This window comes from Tympanuchus pallidicinctus, unplaced genomic scaffold, assembly GCF_026119805.1.
Source record: "Tympanuchus pallidicinctus isolate F22 unplaced genomic scaffold, pur_lepc_1.0 scaffold29, whole genome shotgun sequence".
Taxonomy (NCBI): domain Eukaryota; kingdom Metazoa; phylum Chordata; class Aves; order Galliformes; family Phasianidae; genus Tympanuchus; species Tympanuchus pallidicinctus.
This window is the reverse complement of record NW_026294746.1, coordinates 4,312,665-4,328,770: the sequence shown is the minus strand read 5'-3', so window position 1 is coordinate 4,328,770 and position 16,106 is coordinate 4,312,665. Positions and strand designations below refer to the sequence as shown.

At 47.9% G+C, this 16,106-nt stretch overlaps 1 protein-coding gene across 1 annotated transcript in view; it reads left to right on the top strand.

Annotated features, from left to right (window-relative positions):
* Nucleotides 1-565: 565 nt before the first annotated feature.
* Nucleotides 566-16,106, top strand: part of FBXO42 (F-box protein 42) — a 39,242-nt gene continuing 23,701 nt past the window's right edge. Inside the window, exons 1-3 of the mRNA XM_052692036.1 lie at nucleotides 566-713; nucleotides 10,579-10,845; nucleotides 13,664-13,780. Coding sequence (XP_052547996.1) covers nucleotides 10,596-10,845; nucleotides 13,664-13,780 — 367 coding nt within the window. The 5' untranslated portion in view covers nucleotides 566-713; nucleotides 10,579-10,595. The remainder of the gene's footprint in view (nucleotides 714-10,578; nucleotides 10,846-13,663; nucleotides 13,781-16,106) is intronic.

Sequence of the window (16,106 nt, the reverse complement as noted above, 5' to 3'; positions counted from 1 at the left end):
CTTGAAGGCAGAGAAGGGCACACTTGGAATCCTCTCAGCAGTTTTGCTGAGGGATGCTATCCGAAGAAGCAAGAGTAGCACATATGGCCCCGCGGCAGCTCTACTGATGTCCTCATCCTCAAATCTCTGCTCTTTTGGCTGAAACCTGAAAGCCTGGGTCGGGACAACCCTGTGGGTCAGACAGGAGATGTGGAGCTGCATAAGGATGGGAGGAAAGGTTGCATCGTCAGGCTGTTCTTGCCCATCCTCTGGCTTTTTCCAAAGGGAAACTGAAGCTGTGTTCTCCAGCAGCTGGTGCTCTGACAGGCCTTGCACAGAGCCACAGCCCAAGAAACAGCCTTCCACTTTTTCCTCACAACTGCCCTCCTCTCCCAACATGGCGGCGAGACGGCTCACGCCTTCCCTTGAAACACGTTCAACATGGCAACCCGCTCCCACCACAGAAACCTCAGTGCCGTACGGTTTAACCTTCCCAAGATGGCACCAAGCCCCCACATGATTATTTGCTCCTCCTTATTCCGTGATCACGTGAGACAGGGCCGGGTGGCGCATGCGCAGTATCCTCTCCGCCGCGGCCAGAGCGGCGGCTGCCGCGGCGCTGAGGGAAGATGGCGGCGCCGGTGCGAGCCGTCACCGGGGCGACGCGGCGGCTCTGGCACCGGCTGCCGTGAGGGCTCGGCTCGGCCCGGCCCGGCCCAGGCCCGGCCCAGCAGGTGAGCAGCGACGGCAGGGCGGGAGCGGCTCCTCCTCGGGGAGCGGCCCCTTGAGGCGGGCCGGGCCCTGCGGGGGGCGGTGGTCGAGCGTGAGGACCCCGTGTGGGGCCGACCTCTCCGTGAGGGTCCTGTGTGGGCCGAGTCCGGCCCGGTCGGCGTCCCTTTATTTAGGGAGGGGTAACTAGGGCAGAGCCTCCATTTCTTTGGGTGTCGTCGCTGTGTTGAGGTCTCCATCCTCAGCCCCTCGTTGATTGCGGGGCTCCTTTGAGGATCCGCAGCCCGGCTTCTCCCCTCCCCAAAATGACGGTCGGGTGATGCTGAGCTGTGCTGTGTTGTCCCCTGTCCCCCGAGGGCACTGAGCTTTATCGGTGCCAACACAAAGGTGAGCCTCAGCCGGGCTCCCAGAGCAGTAAATAACCGTGAATTCCTATGTTGGGCAGCTCACACCTCGCTTCGTGGCTTGTTTGTGTTGTGCTCCGAGTTCCTTCCATGGAGGCAGCTTCAGCTCCGTGTGGCTCCCCATTGTCTCGCTACTGATCTCCTCCTGGTGTTGCAAAGACTATTCTCGGTCGCTGTGTCCCTACGAGGGAAGGGCCCTGCTCCAGGTTTCGGAGCTCAGGCTTTGCATTTGTAGAAGCTGTAAGCCAAACTTAATTCGTGTTGAGAGGCAGAACAAAAGAGAAGTCGGGGAAGCCTTGTTCAGCTGAAATGCATCTGTAGTATGGTGTAAGCTAGGGCTGTTTTGTGTTTGTAAGATAACCCACTGAGTGCTGGGGCTGTCATTTGTATTCAAATGGATTTAATTATTGGTAGTGAGACTTATGCTACAGCTGGAAGAGCTTTGGCAGTTGTAACTATGTGTGTGGACACATAGCTTTGATCTTGGTAGAATTCTTCCCCTTTATACTACAGGGCTGTGAATCTGCTTAAAACGCATTACATCTGAGATGCTGCTGACCTAAATTTGGAACCCGAGTGTAATGACAGAGCAGCCACCTCCAGTCATCACTGGCATCCTGGAGCCTGGATCAATACATTGCATTGCAGGTGGCCTTGCAAAGCCCTGGACTGCTGATGATGCTGCAGTGTCCTCACAAACATGCCAAGCAGTTCCAGCCTGGGCTCAGGGAATTTGCCCTTCTGGAGAACCAAACCCCTGAGCCAGGTGTTAGCAGTGAGTCTCTCCCAACTTTACAGCTATTCTCCCTTTTCCTTATTCCTTAGTGCTCCTTTCTTCTTCCTTTTCCTTACTCTCGTGCTGGAGCAGGGGGAAAATGCTGCTGCTTTCCCTTAGGCTGTGTTCCCTGGGGAAATCTCCTTGAATTTCTCCAGTGCAGGTAGCCTGAACAAATCCTGGGTGATTTTGCATAGCAAAGATGTCTGTATGTTTTTCTTCTTGTGTCACCTGATAGTTATCTGATAGGTGGCTCCACCCAAGCAGCAGTTTTTCCACAGTGGCAAGTGAAATTCTTCGTGAAGAGCTTGGGAGTGAAAAGCAGCATACAGCACAGTTGTGTTATTGCACTTCTTTGCATGTGTTGCTTTATTCTCATCTACAGCAGCACGTGGAACTTGAAAACAGAGCTCACTTGAGCCTGTAGTCACTGGGGCTTCAATTTTCTCCACTTGGCTGCTGGAGAAACCTGAGAATGCTTCATGTGGAGACAGGGCTGCTCGGTTCCCTGTGCTTTCCCAGCACACGACTGATTTTTAAATGCACATTTTCAGGGCTTCCAAGGGCTGTGGGGCTGCAGCTCAGCCTGCTCTCCTTGCTGCCAACTTGAGCCATTTCCACAGGATGTGACTGAGCATGTCTGGAAAAGGGTTCCCACTTTCTGTGTAAACAGAGCTGTGCATCCGAGGGAAGTTCTTTTCCCTGTGTATTTAGGCTTTATTGTACAACATCGATTCAGGCTTTGCCCTTACACGTTTAGAAGGTTGAGCACAGATAAACCAGAAGCCCTTTGCTTTGAATCGAGGTGTAGGTTGAGGCATAGCTGCTTGTGGGAGACATCAGAGCCAGCAGGTTTGGTCCAAGCCCTGGTAAAAGCCTTTGAGAAGAGGATCTGGTGATGTGCTGGGTGAGTGTTGCTCTGGATGCGAGCCCTTTTCAGGGTGTGTTCTTGACATGAGGACTGCGTGCTACTCAGATATCTCCTGCTTCCTGTCGTGCTTTGAAATTCAAGTCAAAATCCCTTTCAAACTTGCTTATGCCTTAGATAAAAGAAGAGCAGGGTGACATGGATGTGTCGAAAACTGCGGCTGGAAACTTGGGATTGTGCAAGATGTAAAAATGCGGTTCTTGCCTTCAGGAGCTTGCTATTTTGGGAGCTGCACATGTTCTCCTAGAGCCTCAATTAATTCGCTTTGGATTGTGCTGCAGAGTGTGTTCACTTCCCCATTTCTATGGCAATTTAAAAAATATTTATCTTTGCTAGTTAAACACCTACTGAGATATCTGTGAATTAAACAACAAGCATTCACTTTTCCTCCTCTTGTCCACTGTTTGTGGCTCCAACAGGCTGTATCTCTTCCTATGTTTTAGAATTGTTTTGAAATGCTTGTCTGGCTTCTTCCAGTTCTGTGCTGGGTTTAACCTACTTTGGGGTTCCGAGGGTTTAAAGTGAGTCCATAGAGTTTTTTTGTAGAAGCAGCTCATACCTTCTCCTTCTGCTCGTGTTGGTTTCGTCTCGTTCCAGTTTCTGCTGGTGTCACCAGATGCTTTTAAAAGTGAAGCGAGTGCGATATCATCACAGTTGTGCCAGAAACAAATGAGAAATCCAAAGAGCAGCAGCCACTTTTGTACCATATGGAGCTAAAATTACTGAATCCAGTTCCTCGTGTGTCTGTCGAGCTGCCACCTTTAATCTGTCACTTTGAATGCATACCCTTCCTGCATTTGTCTTTAGGCTGCCTGTTTTTTCCCTGTTGCAACAGGGGGAAAAAAGCCTTTGGGAGCAGCAGTGGCCCATTCTGCAAATGTGGGCTGGGGGAAGCCGGGCTGTGTTTGGGGTGTGAGGTAGGAGGTCTGCAGCAGGGGGGTCGGGGTGAATTGCCTTCACGAGTTCCTTGCATTTTGGGTTGCAAAGGTGCATGAGGCATCTATTTCTTGTCTTTTTTCTTAGAATTTCCAACGTGGTATTTCTAAGCCTTGGTGAACAACTTGATTTGCACAGCGGTGCATGGCATGGCCAGGTAGCTCATCTCAGGAGCTGCAGGAGGTGAGCGTTGCTCAGTGCTGTTGGATGTCCTCAGCCCCTGCGTGCTAGCAGTGATGACAGCACTGCATCAGCGTGCTCCTGTGCAGTCAGCAGCAGGGCTGAAAGCTGCGGATATTGATTTTAAATTAAACCTTGGCCATTGAGCCTGCAGTAATATGTGCCTTTTTCCAGAGCATCCTTTTATTGGCCTGGAAGTCAGTACCACTGAGCTCATCTTCGCTTCAGTGATGTCTCAGGGCTGCTCGTTTCTTCATTTCTTAGTGAGCAGAGGAACGCTGTGCTTTGTGCAATGAGGCTGCAGGGCAGCTTTGCTCTGTGCAAACATTAAATCCTTCCATTTCTCTGACAAAGAGCACATGGGGGGCACCAGAGGTTGGCACGCGAGCATCTGCTCAATGGGTTGCCCTGCAGCAAACCTTGCCTTCACCAGCATTGCCATTGTCCTGCGCAGGTTTTTTTGGGTACTTGAGGCGTAGAAGTGGGCTTCTAGATGTCTTGAAATACAGAAGTGATGCTTCTGTTGTGTTTTCAGGCTTATTTTTCATACATTCGAAACACAATTGGTTTTTAGGTGTGTTTTCCTAATGGCCCAGCTGTACGTTTGTCTGAAATCTGTGTATGAAATGTGTGCACAGGCTGAGCAGTGTTCAAGGTTTGGTAGCTTTAAGGGATGTCAGGAGAAGGGAGGCAGCGCTGTGCTGTTTTTAAGGCTTTCTTCTAAATAATTAATTTAGCAGCAGTTCTACAGGCACTGCCTGTGAGCTCCTGAACTGTCTTAAGAAAGCAGGGAGGTGGCACTTACTCCCAATATCTGCTCATGGACATTATCAAGCAAGGTTTTTTTGCTGAGGAATCATTGCAGGCACTTCTGGATAAGTCTTGAGCATCGTGTGTTGGGTGGCTTTGTCTGTGCTGATGAATCCTCAGGCACTGTGTGATATGGCATGTTTTCCTGTATGATCTTAGGATGCATTTTCAAGTCTCAGAGGCTGTTGTTTGCTTGCTTTGGGATCGTTCTTACTTTCTGGCTAGCCAATTTGCCTTCAGTTTGAAGTTCTTTTTATTACTGGAAAATCCTGAGGTGAGAATTAATGTAATTGATGGCTTGCAGGGAGCCGGCAGAGGGAGTACATGAGCGTAAAACAGCACTTCTTCACAAGTGCAAGTTTAGGATGATTTTGGTTAGAGAATTAAGAGCAAATCTGGACACAGGTAGTGCAGCTGATCACTGCAACCAAGCAGAACAGCTTTCTAAAGTGGCCCAATTTGGGTTGAGGTTACTGGGGTGCTCACGGAGTGCCTGGAGCCCAGCTGGGGTCGGTATCAATGCTCTGGTTTTTGGCTGGGTGAAGGGATGCTGTGTTGCTCAGATGTCAGAGGTGGAGGTGTGCAAGCAGCAGCCTGCGTTTTGTATCAAAGGGTGGGATATAGAGGGCTGGATTGCCTCTTAACCAAGGGTTAACTGTGTTTAATGCCCAGCGTGGTTAAATGTGGGGTCTGTGGGCCAGCAGCACATGCATGAGCTCCATCAGCTGCTTCTGTGCCTTTCCAGCCATCTCTCCCTTCTCACAGCTTTCAGCAGGGTTTCCACAGCTTGAACTAGTTCCAGGTTAATAAGACCAGCAAAAGAAAACCTTCAGTCACTTTTGCTATGAGTGCCTTTGGCTTTTTGAAGGTGGGATACTTGAGTTCTCCACTTACTTAACGGCTTTCTGCAGTGAGGTTTGGCCCTGGTGCTTTTGCCTTTGGTCTGGTTCATGAGTGATGAGCATTTTATTAAGCTTTTAAGCCAAGTCTGATGCTTCTGGTTTCCTTCTGTTTATGCCATTAACAGATTCTAGTGACACGTTTGACTGCGTTCACTTGAAGCGTGCTGTAATTGAACAGCACTGTTTCCTCTCATTCACGTGCAAAGTGAGAAGTGTACACAGCATGTTCTGTTTAGGTTAAAATCCAGAATGAACCTCAGGTTTTCTTCATCACTTTCAGGGCTTTAATTCTGTAGGAAGATAGCTTAGGCAGCATAATGTTGGATTTGCATGCAGGCTTGCAACAGCACTGGTTTGCCAGGCAGGGTGGTGGCGTCAAGAGGGAGAGATTGGCATTTTGCAACTTGCAGATGGAATTTAGGAAACCTCTCTCTTTAGAGCTGAAGTCTTATATGGAGGAAAAGACAATTTCCTGTTGAAAAGCATCTGAAGGGGAAAGGCAGAGCTTCAAAGAGCTGGGAACTGCCTGTTTAGAGGGGATGAAAAGCAAAGGTCGGTGCAGGTGTCTGCAAGGTCTCGCTCATTCATCCTTCCAGCACTGCCATGTTAGGTCAGATGCTCGTGGAGCAGTGCAGGCAGGATATTGCTCATTGTTCTGTTTCCCACAGGCTTTTTTTTATTTTTTTGGCCTAAAACCTGTTGGTTTTTTCCCCCCACCGTGCTGAACTTGCCTGGCAATTGATTTTCAAGCAAGTCAGCTCTCACTGGTGCGAGTGTCTGAGGGCTGGAAGCAGTGTGTTATTTAATGCTCAGTGCTTGGTGCTAGCGGAACACAGTGATATCCCTACCCCAAATCACAGGCAATTAACACTGCTGGTACCGTTAATCAGTTGAAGCAGGGCTGGTGGCTGCTGTGGGGTGAATGGTGTTGGCAGAAGGGAGGGAAGCTGCCATCCAGGCCCTTGGTGCCATGGCTGCTAGGAGCCCTCAGAGCCTTGTATTGGACTGGCTAAGCAAATAAGCCCAAATGCTCTTCGTGTCTCCTTAAACACAGCTCTGCTGTGCTGCTGGGGCTGGTGACAAGCAGAACAGGCACTTGCAAAATATGAGGAAGTGTCTGTAGCAGGTTGGGCCTTCCACCCCTAAATTAACCCTGTAGCTACTGATTGCCAAGCGCAATTAAATGTTCTGCTGAGTCCCTTTCTCCTTCCAACCAAAGCAGTCAGCCAGGGCTGGGCCATTTAACACACACCTTGATTTTTTTTTTTCCCAAGTGAGAACGTAGCCTCTACAATTATGTTTGGATAACGAGTTCTTTGTGGCATGTGAAAATGAGCATTCCCTTCTGAGTAACGCACTGTGACTCAGTACTATTGCATGACTGCTTGTTTTCATTCAAGAGCTTGTTTTCATTCAGCAGCTTTCCCTTTGGAGGATTTTCTTTTCCTAAAATCTGTTGACTTCATAAAAAGAAGTTGTCAAAAGCTCTGCGGGTTCAGGCACTTCTGTGACAGCTGAGCAGAGGAGGAGGGATCTCAGGATGGGAACCACCAATGCAACCCACGCCTGTGAGTTGGGGTCTGTGGGACCAGGAGTGATGCCTGAAGGTAGGGAAACCTTGCTGTGTCAGGAGAGGTTTTGCATGAGCAGAGTTCTTGCTCCCTTCTGCAGCCACGTTTTGGGGGCTGTTTTCACTTGGCAGTTTTCTTCACATTTCTTCTCTGTCTGTTCCACTGCAGTGGCTAATTATTTTAGCAGAATAAGTAGCAGGTTCTTAAGTAGATTCAGGAGGGGAGGGAAGGGGTATTGAAGTGCACAGAGAGGAGGAAAAGAGTTATAAAATGTTTTGCCAGCTGGCAGGGTAGCAGCTCTTAGGATCAGTCAGACAAATGGGATCGGTGCTGGCGGAGCTTGGCTTCGATCGCCCTTTGAGTGTTTCTGTATGCATTATTTTAAGCAGTTGAGATCATTTGCTAAGGCTTTAGGCTGACTTTTAAATGCTCTGAGACATCTGTCCTCCTGCAGTGTAAGGGCTCTGCTCTGGGCTGGGGGGGCTGTAAGGTGCAAAGCACGGGGTGATGCTTTGGGGCGCTTCGTCACGATCAGTCAAAGCAGACCAGGGCTGTGGGATGATTCACTGGCAAGTGAATCAAATTGCACGTGCTTTTTGATGAGACACAGCTGTGCAAATCACTTTGCTGCTTTTTCAGTGCTGGTGTTGCTTAGATATTAATCTTAGTCTGTGTAGAAGCTGCTGTCCCACCTCAGCACAAACAGAGCATCTGGAGAGCTGCTCTGCCTTTGGGACAGCTAGCACAGCTACTGACATGGGATTTTCTCCTGTGGATGTGCTGATTCATTGTCAGTAGGAGCTGGTGGGGTGTTTGAGCTTTGTGGCCTTTTTGCTTTAAGGCACTGGGGCAAGGTTACAGCACAGGGCTTTTGCCATCACTGAGGAAGGTGAGTGTTGCAATCGGGGGTCATTCCCAGCTCCTTGGTCTCACGCCCTGTAAACAAGATCAGCATCCATGGCAGGTGAAGCTTGGTGCCCAAATATCCCTTCCCCTTGTCTGCTGGGAGCTGAATTCATTACTAATCTTGTTCTCCCTATAAAAAATGGCACGTTGTGGTGTGAACTTGGAGGACGGTTATTTGTTATGCTCAGATGCTTAGGAAATGAGGATCTAGCTAATTGGATGCATTTGGGTATAATGATATCAAGTGGTCTGGTAAAGCTGTAATGAAGTCCTGAATGCTCTGCAGTCGTTTTCATTTCAGTTAAAGGAAGGCAGAGGAATTTCCTTGCTCTCCAGAGAACAGGCTGCCATCCCGATGCCCTGCCAGCTTCCTCTTCAGCCAGCTTCCTGTAATTTTGCAGCAAGAATGTTGGGATTGCATATGTGTATTTAATGAGCATTACAAAAAAGATGTCTGGGAGAGATGTGCCCAGCAGGAAGCTGTGCTGGGAAGCAGAGTTGGGCTGATTTTAATCGTGGTGTCGTGCACTCTGCCTGTGGGTGCTGTTTGCTGTAATCTCCATCCTTTCAGACTGCTGGTATCGATGCTGGCACGTGTGGCATCCCAGGAAGGATAAAAACCATCTCTGCAGGTCCGGGTTTGTTTCCTTATCTTCTTTCTTAGGGAAGCCTTTCACAGCTAAGCAGCACCATCAGACACAGGGCCTGTCCACCTCCTGCAAGCGTGGGAGACCAGGCAAGGCTGCCTGGAACTTCTGCACCTGCAGGGATGCACAGATACCTGCAGATCACAGAGAACGCCAGCAGGCTTCCTGCAGCTCCTGCCTTGGCAAAGCAGGTGCTCTCCTACACTCTGAGCTGCTTGCACACAGCTTGTCTTCCTCCAGATCTTGCAGTAAGATCTGTGCCTGTGATTATTCTGTGTGCTGGAGCTCCAGAGGATTGAAATCAGGATTTGATAATTGGGTTATTTATAGTTGAAGGGAAAAAAAAACAACTTTTCTAGGAGGGCATCCATTCTTGCACTTCTCAGCTGACATCCTCCAGTAGGTTTTGCACATTATTTAAATAGTAAATAAAAGCTGCTGGGAAATGCACACCACCATCATCTTTGCTTCTGAACCTTTACAACAACGGATTTCTTGTGTGAACCTGTTGAGCCAAGACTTATGTTCGGTTTTGTCACCCCCCAGGTGTCCCATTGTACCTGGTCTGGTTGTGTTCCTGTTTGCTTTTCCAGCACATAACACTTCTAGGGTGTCAGGTGCTTTCTGTTCCCCATCTGCTGCTCTGGTTTCCTAGCTGTAAGGCTTTTGCTTCCCCCAGTTTGGGCATGACTCAGGGCTGTGAAGCTGGAAGCCTTTGCTTGCCTGCAGCACTGCATAAAGCTGGAAATGATTACCTGTGCTTGCTGACTATTGATGCTCTTGTTTGGAAAGGACCCAACTCACTATATTATTTTTTGTTAGTTTTGTTAATTTGTTTTTAATGCAACTCTCTTTGTTTTTCTTAATCTTTGGGAATTTTTAAGTTATCTGCTGCATAATGCAGTTTACTGATGGGAGCAGCACTTTTGTCTGAGTGTTTCGGTTTCAGGCTCTCTTTGTCATAGCATTCACCCTAAGAAGGATTTCTGACACTGGAAAACTTGCAGAGCATCTGCTAGCACAGTAACTGGAAGTTGAATTTGAACTTGGTTTCTGCTGAAGGTTGACAGCCCCAGGATTTTCTGAAGCTGCTGCTTCAGGGAAGCTGCCAGAAGTGGAGTGATGCTGCCTACTGCCATTCTTCTGGTGGTGAATTAGTTGTCAGAGTGAGTTGGAAGGCAAAACCAGCACCTCTTCCTGAAATGTGGGGTTATTTCTTAGAAAATAGGGTCTGGGGCTTTGCTTTGCAGCAGCTGCCATGGGTTTGGTGGTCACAGCCTATAAACCATCCAAGGAGTCAAGCTGCATGCAGCTGCTCCTTAAGATGGATTTCCTTCACTTTATAGTTCTGTCATTGTTACCCAGTAATGTTACATGTCCTTTATAGCTGGAGATTCAGTATTTCAGCCTGTCACCAGCAGTCAGTCCTGCTCACTGGCCAGACATGATTGGATTGCAGTGGTTGTGTTGGACTAGATGATCTTAGTGGTCTTTTCCAATCTTAGTCACTCTGAGATGTGTTTGCTGCCCCAGCAGAGGTGAGTCTCCTTGCTTTGGTGATGGTGGTGGTTGAGCATTTGTTTGGAGCCTTCTGTCCACATGCAGAGGAGGCTTGGTGGTGAGCTCGTTCTGAAGAGGGGTGCAGCCTGCTTCAGAGCCCTGCAAAAACCACCTCCTTGCTTTGGAGCTTTCTGATACAGTGCTTTGTGTAGAGCGACGTGCAGGGTTTGCACGTAGCGCACAGTTTATATTTCTGATGCTGTTGGGTTTCTTTTGGTGACCTCAGTGTTGTCTTTTTTCCCCACTCGAAGCTGTGAAGTGGAATGCCATGGCCAGCTCCTCAGACAGTGAAGATGACAGTTTCATGGCCGTGGATCCAGAAGAAGCTGTGGTCGAGGGGACAATGGAGCAAGATGAGGAGCCGCGCGCTGAGCTGGAGGTGGAGGAGCCCAGGCATAACAGATCCATGTTGGAGCTCCCCGAGGAAGTTTTGGAGTATATCCTGTCCTTCCTTTCCCCCTATCAGGAGCACAAAACTGCTGCCCTTGTCTGCAAACAGTGGTATCGACTAATCAAAGGTACAAACAGCAGTAGTGAGAGTGCATTTGTTGTGATGGTTGGAACATGGATTTGTGTTCCAGCTGCTCTGTGTTTCGCTTTAGACTCACCTGTTGTTTTCCACTTGAACTCAGAAACTTTATTTCAGCAAAGTGTCTCAAAACAGCTGACACTGTTGATTCCCTCGCTGAAGCATTGCTGGTAGCTCTGGTGCTGCAGAACAGAGCTGGGTAATCTCTTTTGAAGTAGGAAAAAGCAAAACCCTAAACCCCCTACAACAAAGTTGCTCACTTATTGCTGCTTTTGAGCACTACCTGTATGCTGCTAACGTTGACCCTGCATTCAGCCTTCTTCCCTGGCACGTGCACTGCAGACTTCCATTCCCAACATCCCATGTCTCATGTGGCTGCAGTTGTGCACTGTCTGCAGCTTGCTCAGTAATTACATTCCCAAAGGTTATGCTTTTGGTTGGAAACCAAACAGTGTCTGATTCTTACAGCTCTGCTGAAGTGGCAAAGTATAAACTGCATCTACATTAATACAGATCTACATATTCAGACTTTCTGAAAGGGTAGCTGTGAGACACAAATGCTTCACTGTGCTTCTGTGCAGCATTAATTCTGAAGCCTTATGGGGGTATTTTAATGCTATACAGATGTGATGCAACAAATAGTTTTACTTGGATCCTTGTGCAAACTCTGCCTCTTAGCTCCCAGTGTTCTGGACACACTGGGTGATTTCTGCTACATTAGACTGTTGGCCATGCAAGTTTTGAGAGCAAGCTTCATAAAAACAGGCAGTTTGAGGGGAAAACCATGGCTAGATCTGTGGGAAATTAATCAGGTTGCTGCATTAGGGCAGCTTGTTTCTTCTGGAACATGCAGAACAGGTGTCAAGTGAGAAATGCCTGCATTCTGCCCCTGGCTCTGCATACAGTTGGCAGGTGTGTGGGGCCATGTCTCAATTGTGGCCTTGTTGCACATGTGAGGCGTTGCTCAGATTCCAGGGATTCTCTGCTTTGCCCAGTGTTCAACAGGCTTGAACAAAAACACAGCTACTTCCCAAGTAAGCATTGCACCATTTCTTTGGCATCATTTTGGGTCAGTGAATGCGCAGTGCTCTGTGACTGCTGGCTCAGCAATCTGCATCCTTTTGCTGAAAAGTTTTCAAGTACCCGTGGCCTTGTGTGGCTGCTTTCTCACACATCCTTGTTCCTGAAGCAGCCTTCAGAGGTGCGAAGGATGCAGCTGGAATGAGCCAGCACCCGGTGAGTCACCCCGAAAGAGGCTGTGGGAAACATCCCTGAAGTGCAGGGAGAGGGAAGAGCAGCCTGTGGCATTGCAGAATCATCCATCTGGAGCCTGCTGGGTGGTGCTGGGCAGCTGCAGTGTTTTTTACAGTGCATATTGCTAACCTGTGCCCTGCGAAGCAGAGAGGTCACTTGAGGTAAATGCCCAGTCTGTTTTCTTCTGGTTAATTTTTCCTGTTTGTCAGGATGCATCTGCTTTGAACCCTATGGTTCAAGTTAGGTTTCCCACATGTCTCTTGGGGACCAGCTGCTGCAGGACCCACGGCTTCATTTTTCAAAACTTCCTGCTGTGTATCCTGGAGTGTGATTGCTGGGGGTGTTCCTGGCACAGGGCATGCAGTGAGCAAACTCCTGGGAAAAATCTCAGCAGGTTCCGGTGCCTCAAGTGCATTTGTTGCCTGTGCCCAGCCACCAGCAAGGACCGGTGCAGCCCTGTGACACCAGGGCACAGCAAGGCTCAGACCAGCTCAGATCCACATGCGGTCAGTGAAAGCCTTTGCTAGCACCCAGGCACTACAGCTAAAAGCAGAATCTGCTCTGTGTGCTTTCTCAAAACCAGTGCTTTGCTGCACATGCATGGAGGGCTGCATTTTCTCCCCGTGTTCCTGCTCAGAGCACTTTGAGGCAGCAGGGATGTGGCTGAGTGGTGAGCAGATGCTGTGGCCACAGAGCATCTGTTGAGCTGCTGCAGTCAATCAGCAGCAGGCCACTTTCTTCCCACAGCAACCAGCCTCTGACTTCTCAGTCATATGCACTCTGTATGCTGAACGAATTGTGGCTAGAGTGCTGGCCTGCTCTGCACAGGAGCTGGAGCCATCTCCAGTAGCCAGATCCGTGCCTTGGAAAGCAGAAGGAAAACTTTCAACAAAGACTTGCTGCCTTTTATCTCTGATATCTCCTCTTTGATTTATTTTTGGATTCTTGTCTGGTAGCTGCATGCATTCTCTTCACAGTTCATTATTGCATGTTCTTTGTGTCCTCAGAGGTCCATTAAGGGAAGGGCAGATGCTCTCTGGGCAGAAAGGTGTGCTTGCTTGCAGCAGCAGTTTGGGTGTGATTGGGGACAGAAACTTTGCATTGCAGCTGAGTGAGACAAAAGGACCTAGAAGATGTATCAGAAAGGTAATAGGTTTTAAAGTAGTGGGAAGCTGGTTCAGTGCTGTGATTCTTGTAGGCAGTTAAACATTGGGAGAAATGTGAGGTGTCACATAGCAGAAACGTAGCAGGTAAGTTCAGTGATTGCTGATTTCTGCAACTGTTCATTCTCTTAAATCCTCTGAATTTCTACCAGCATAGTTAAAATCTAAATGCAGGATTGTTTAATAATTGCTATCGTGCTGCTACTCACTACACATCAACATGATAATTCATTTATTTTGGCTCCTCCAAGCTCAGTGCTTCTTACAAAGGCTGTCATGCACTTCTTATTAGAGCTGTATGTGCTGGATCTGGATGTGCTTGTGCAACCGTGCAGACACATTTTGTTCCTAACATGCCCCAAATTCTGCTGACATCTTGTCTTTCTCTAGGTGTGGCCCATCAGTGTTATCATGGCTTTATCAAAGCAGTGCAAGAAGGAAACATTCAGTGGGAGAGCCGTACTTACCCTTACCCAGGAACCCCCATCACGCAGCGCTTCTCACACAGTAAGTAACTGCCCAGCAAAGCTCCTGATCGACCACAGAAAGCTGTCTTGAGGCATTTTGTCACCTGCTGCACGTGGTGCTGTGTGCTGGCTGCTTTATGCAGCACTTCATTTCTTAACTTCTGAGCAGTTAGCTTGGAGGAGGCTGAGCGTGGTGTGCCTGAAAACAAAGCACAAAGGGCTGCACCTGAGACGTATTGAAGCAAACTCCTTTCCTGTGGGTGTGATTTGCTGATAGAAGTCAGCAATTTGGTTGACAGCAGTGCTTAAATTATGTCTGCATTTTTGCCTTGCTTCCAAGTTTACAAGTTTATGGAACAGAGGAAGAGTTCCCATTGAGGGAAAGATATTTAAATAAAACTTGTTGTTTGTACTGCAGTAACAGTGAACTGTGCCAGGCGCTGGATTAAAATATGACAAAAATTCAGTCCTTGTGGTTTTGTCACTGGGTCAGAGCTCTGTGAGAGCTCAGCTCTTCCGGGGAGCAAACTTCACATTTCAGGAGGTAAATAAACATGATTTAAGTGGTGTGATTCCAAGAGCAAGTAGTTGTAAAATTTTCATATTCCTGGGGAATAATTTATGAGGCAGCTGACACACAGAATATGCAGCTTCTTGCTAGGACAAGTCTGGGAGGCATCCTGCTGATGGCCTTGTGCTTTTCAAGGATTTCATTGTCCTTCCCCCCCAAAAAAACCTGGAAAATGGAACCAGAGTTTATTGCTCCTTTTTAGCAGCAGTGCTAATGATGTGCTTGGTGTTGATTGCAGGTTTGCATGTATATTTGCATGTATTATCCATCAACTTGCTGGGGGGTATTTCATCTGCACTGGTTCCTCTGAGCGTGCTGCTCTTGCACTGGCTCTGGAACCATAGGACTCATAGAATGGCTTTGGTTGGAAGGGACCTCAGAGATCACCTGTTTCCCAACCCCCTTCTGCAGGCAGGGTTGCTAACCACTAAATCAGGCACTACATCAGTCCAGGGCCCCATCCAGCCCAGTCTTAAACACCTCCAGGGATGGGGCATCAAAGCTGCTGCTTTTAGAGCCTGTGGTCTGTATCAGCCTCAGTGTTTGCCAGCATCCTGGCTCTGGTCAAGGCTTGGTTAGTAACAAAGCATTATTAATGTACTTTATGCATGGAAAGCTAATCTGGATTAACTTGTTTGCTGATTTAAACTGCATTTTTTTTTTTTTTTTTGTTTTTTGTTTAAATTTTAAATTTCAACAGTTCTCCAGATCTGTGAAATCTGTTTCCCCTGCGGCAAAGCTGCATGAGTTTGTGGGTGGATTCCAATAGCAGGGCTTGGAGGGAGGTTTGATCAAAGCTGGGCTGGGCTCAGATTCCTTTTGGAGAGCAGCAACAAATCATTAATCACAATGCAAAGAATCTTGGAAAAACTATGATCTCAAACACTACTGTGCTGCGAGCGGAGGCGAAGTGGGAAGGGGGGGTCTGGGACGGGGTGCAGAGGAGGACTCACAAGCCATTTCTTAGGGATGACCTGCCAGGTTTCATGGGAAAACGTCATCTGCCAGGCATGAGCCCTTTGAAGTCAACAGGCAACGGTTACTGGCATCAAAGGTTTGGCTAGGCCTGCTGCTTTTCCCAAGATTTATTAGAGATATCTCAGAAGTGCTAATAAGGAGCCAATATTTAACGTGACAAGTAAGGAAATTTTAAACAGAGGTCATTGTCTCCGATAAATTCCAAAGAACTGAATAGAAAAAAAAACTGTTTGATAAGGAATAATTAATGTAAGTCGTTGGAATTTTACAGAGAGGAAGCGTTTGTCAGGTCTTTGATCACATGACAAGTTTGGCTGATAACAGACTTTATGGATGGGCTGTAGGTTGGCTGAAGGATTTAACTGAAGCTGCACAACACTGCAATTCTCAGTAATGCTATTCCTTGAGATTTAAGCACGCAGGCTTGCTGATACTCATAGGTTTCTGAGGTGAACAGCAGGTAATTTTGTGAAAGTGTAAACTTGGAAATAGTTGTCTAATTGTCTTCTTTAGCTGGAATGCGTAAACCTATGGAGATCATAGCAGCAGGGTGACTCATGCAGTTAAATCACTGGCCACAGTCAGAAAGTGATGTCAAAAGGTGGAAGAATGCAGGAAAGGAAAGGCCTGAATGGAATGTCGACCGTTGAGCCAGAAATATTCTTCCTTTGATGGAAGAGGTGGTTCTGCAGTGACTATGTTTAAGTACTGATTTTTCCATGCAGGCTGGGGAGCTTTGTACCAGTGCAGTGACTAATTAAACAAATTCACCCTGAGATGACAGAGGTGAAAGCTGGAAAACTGTTGGTGTTATAGG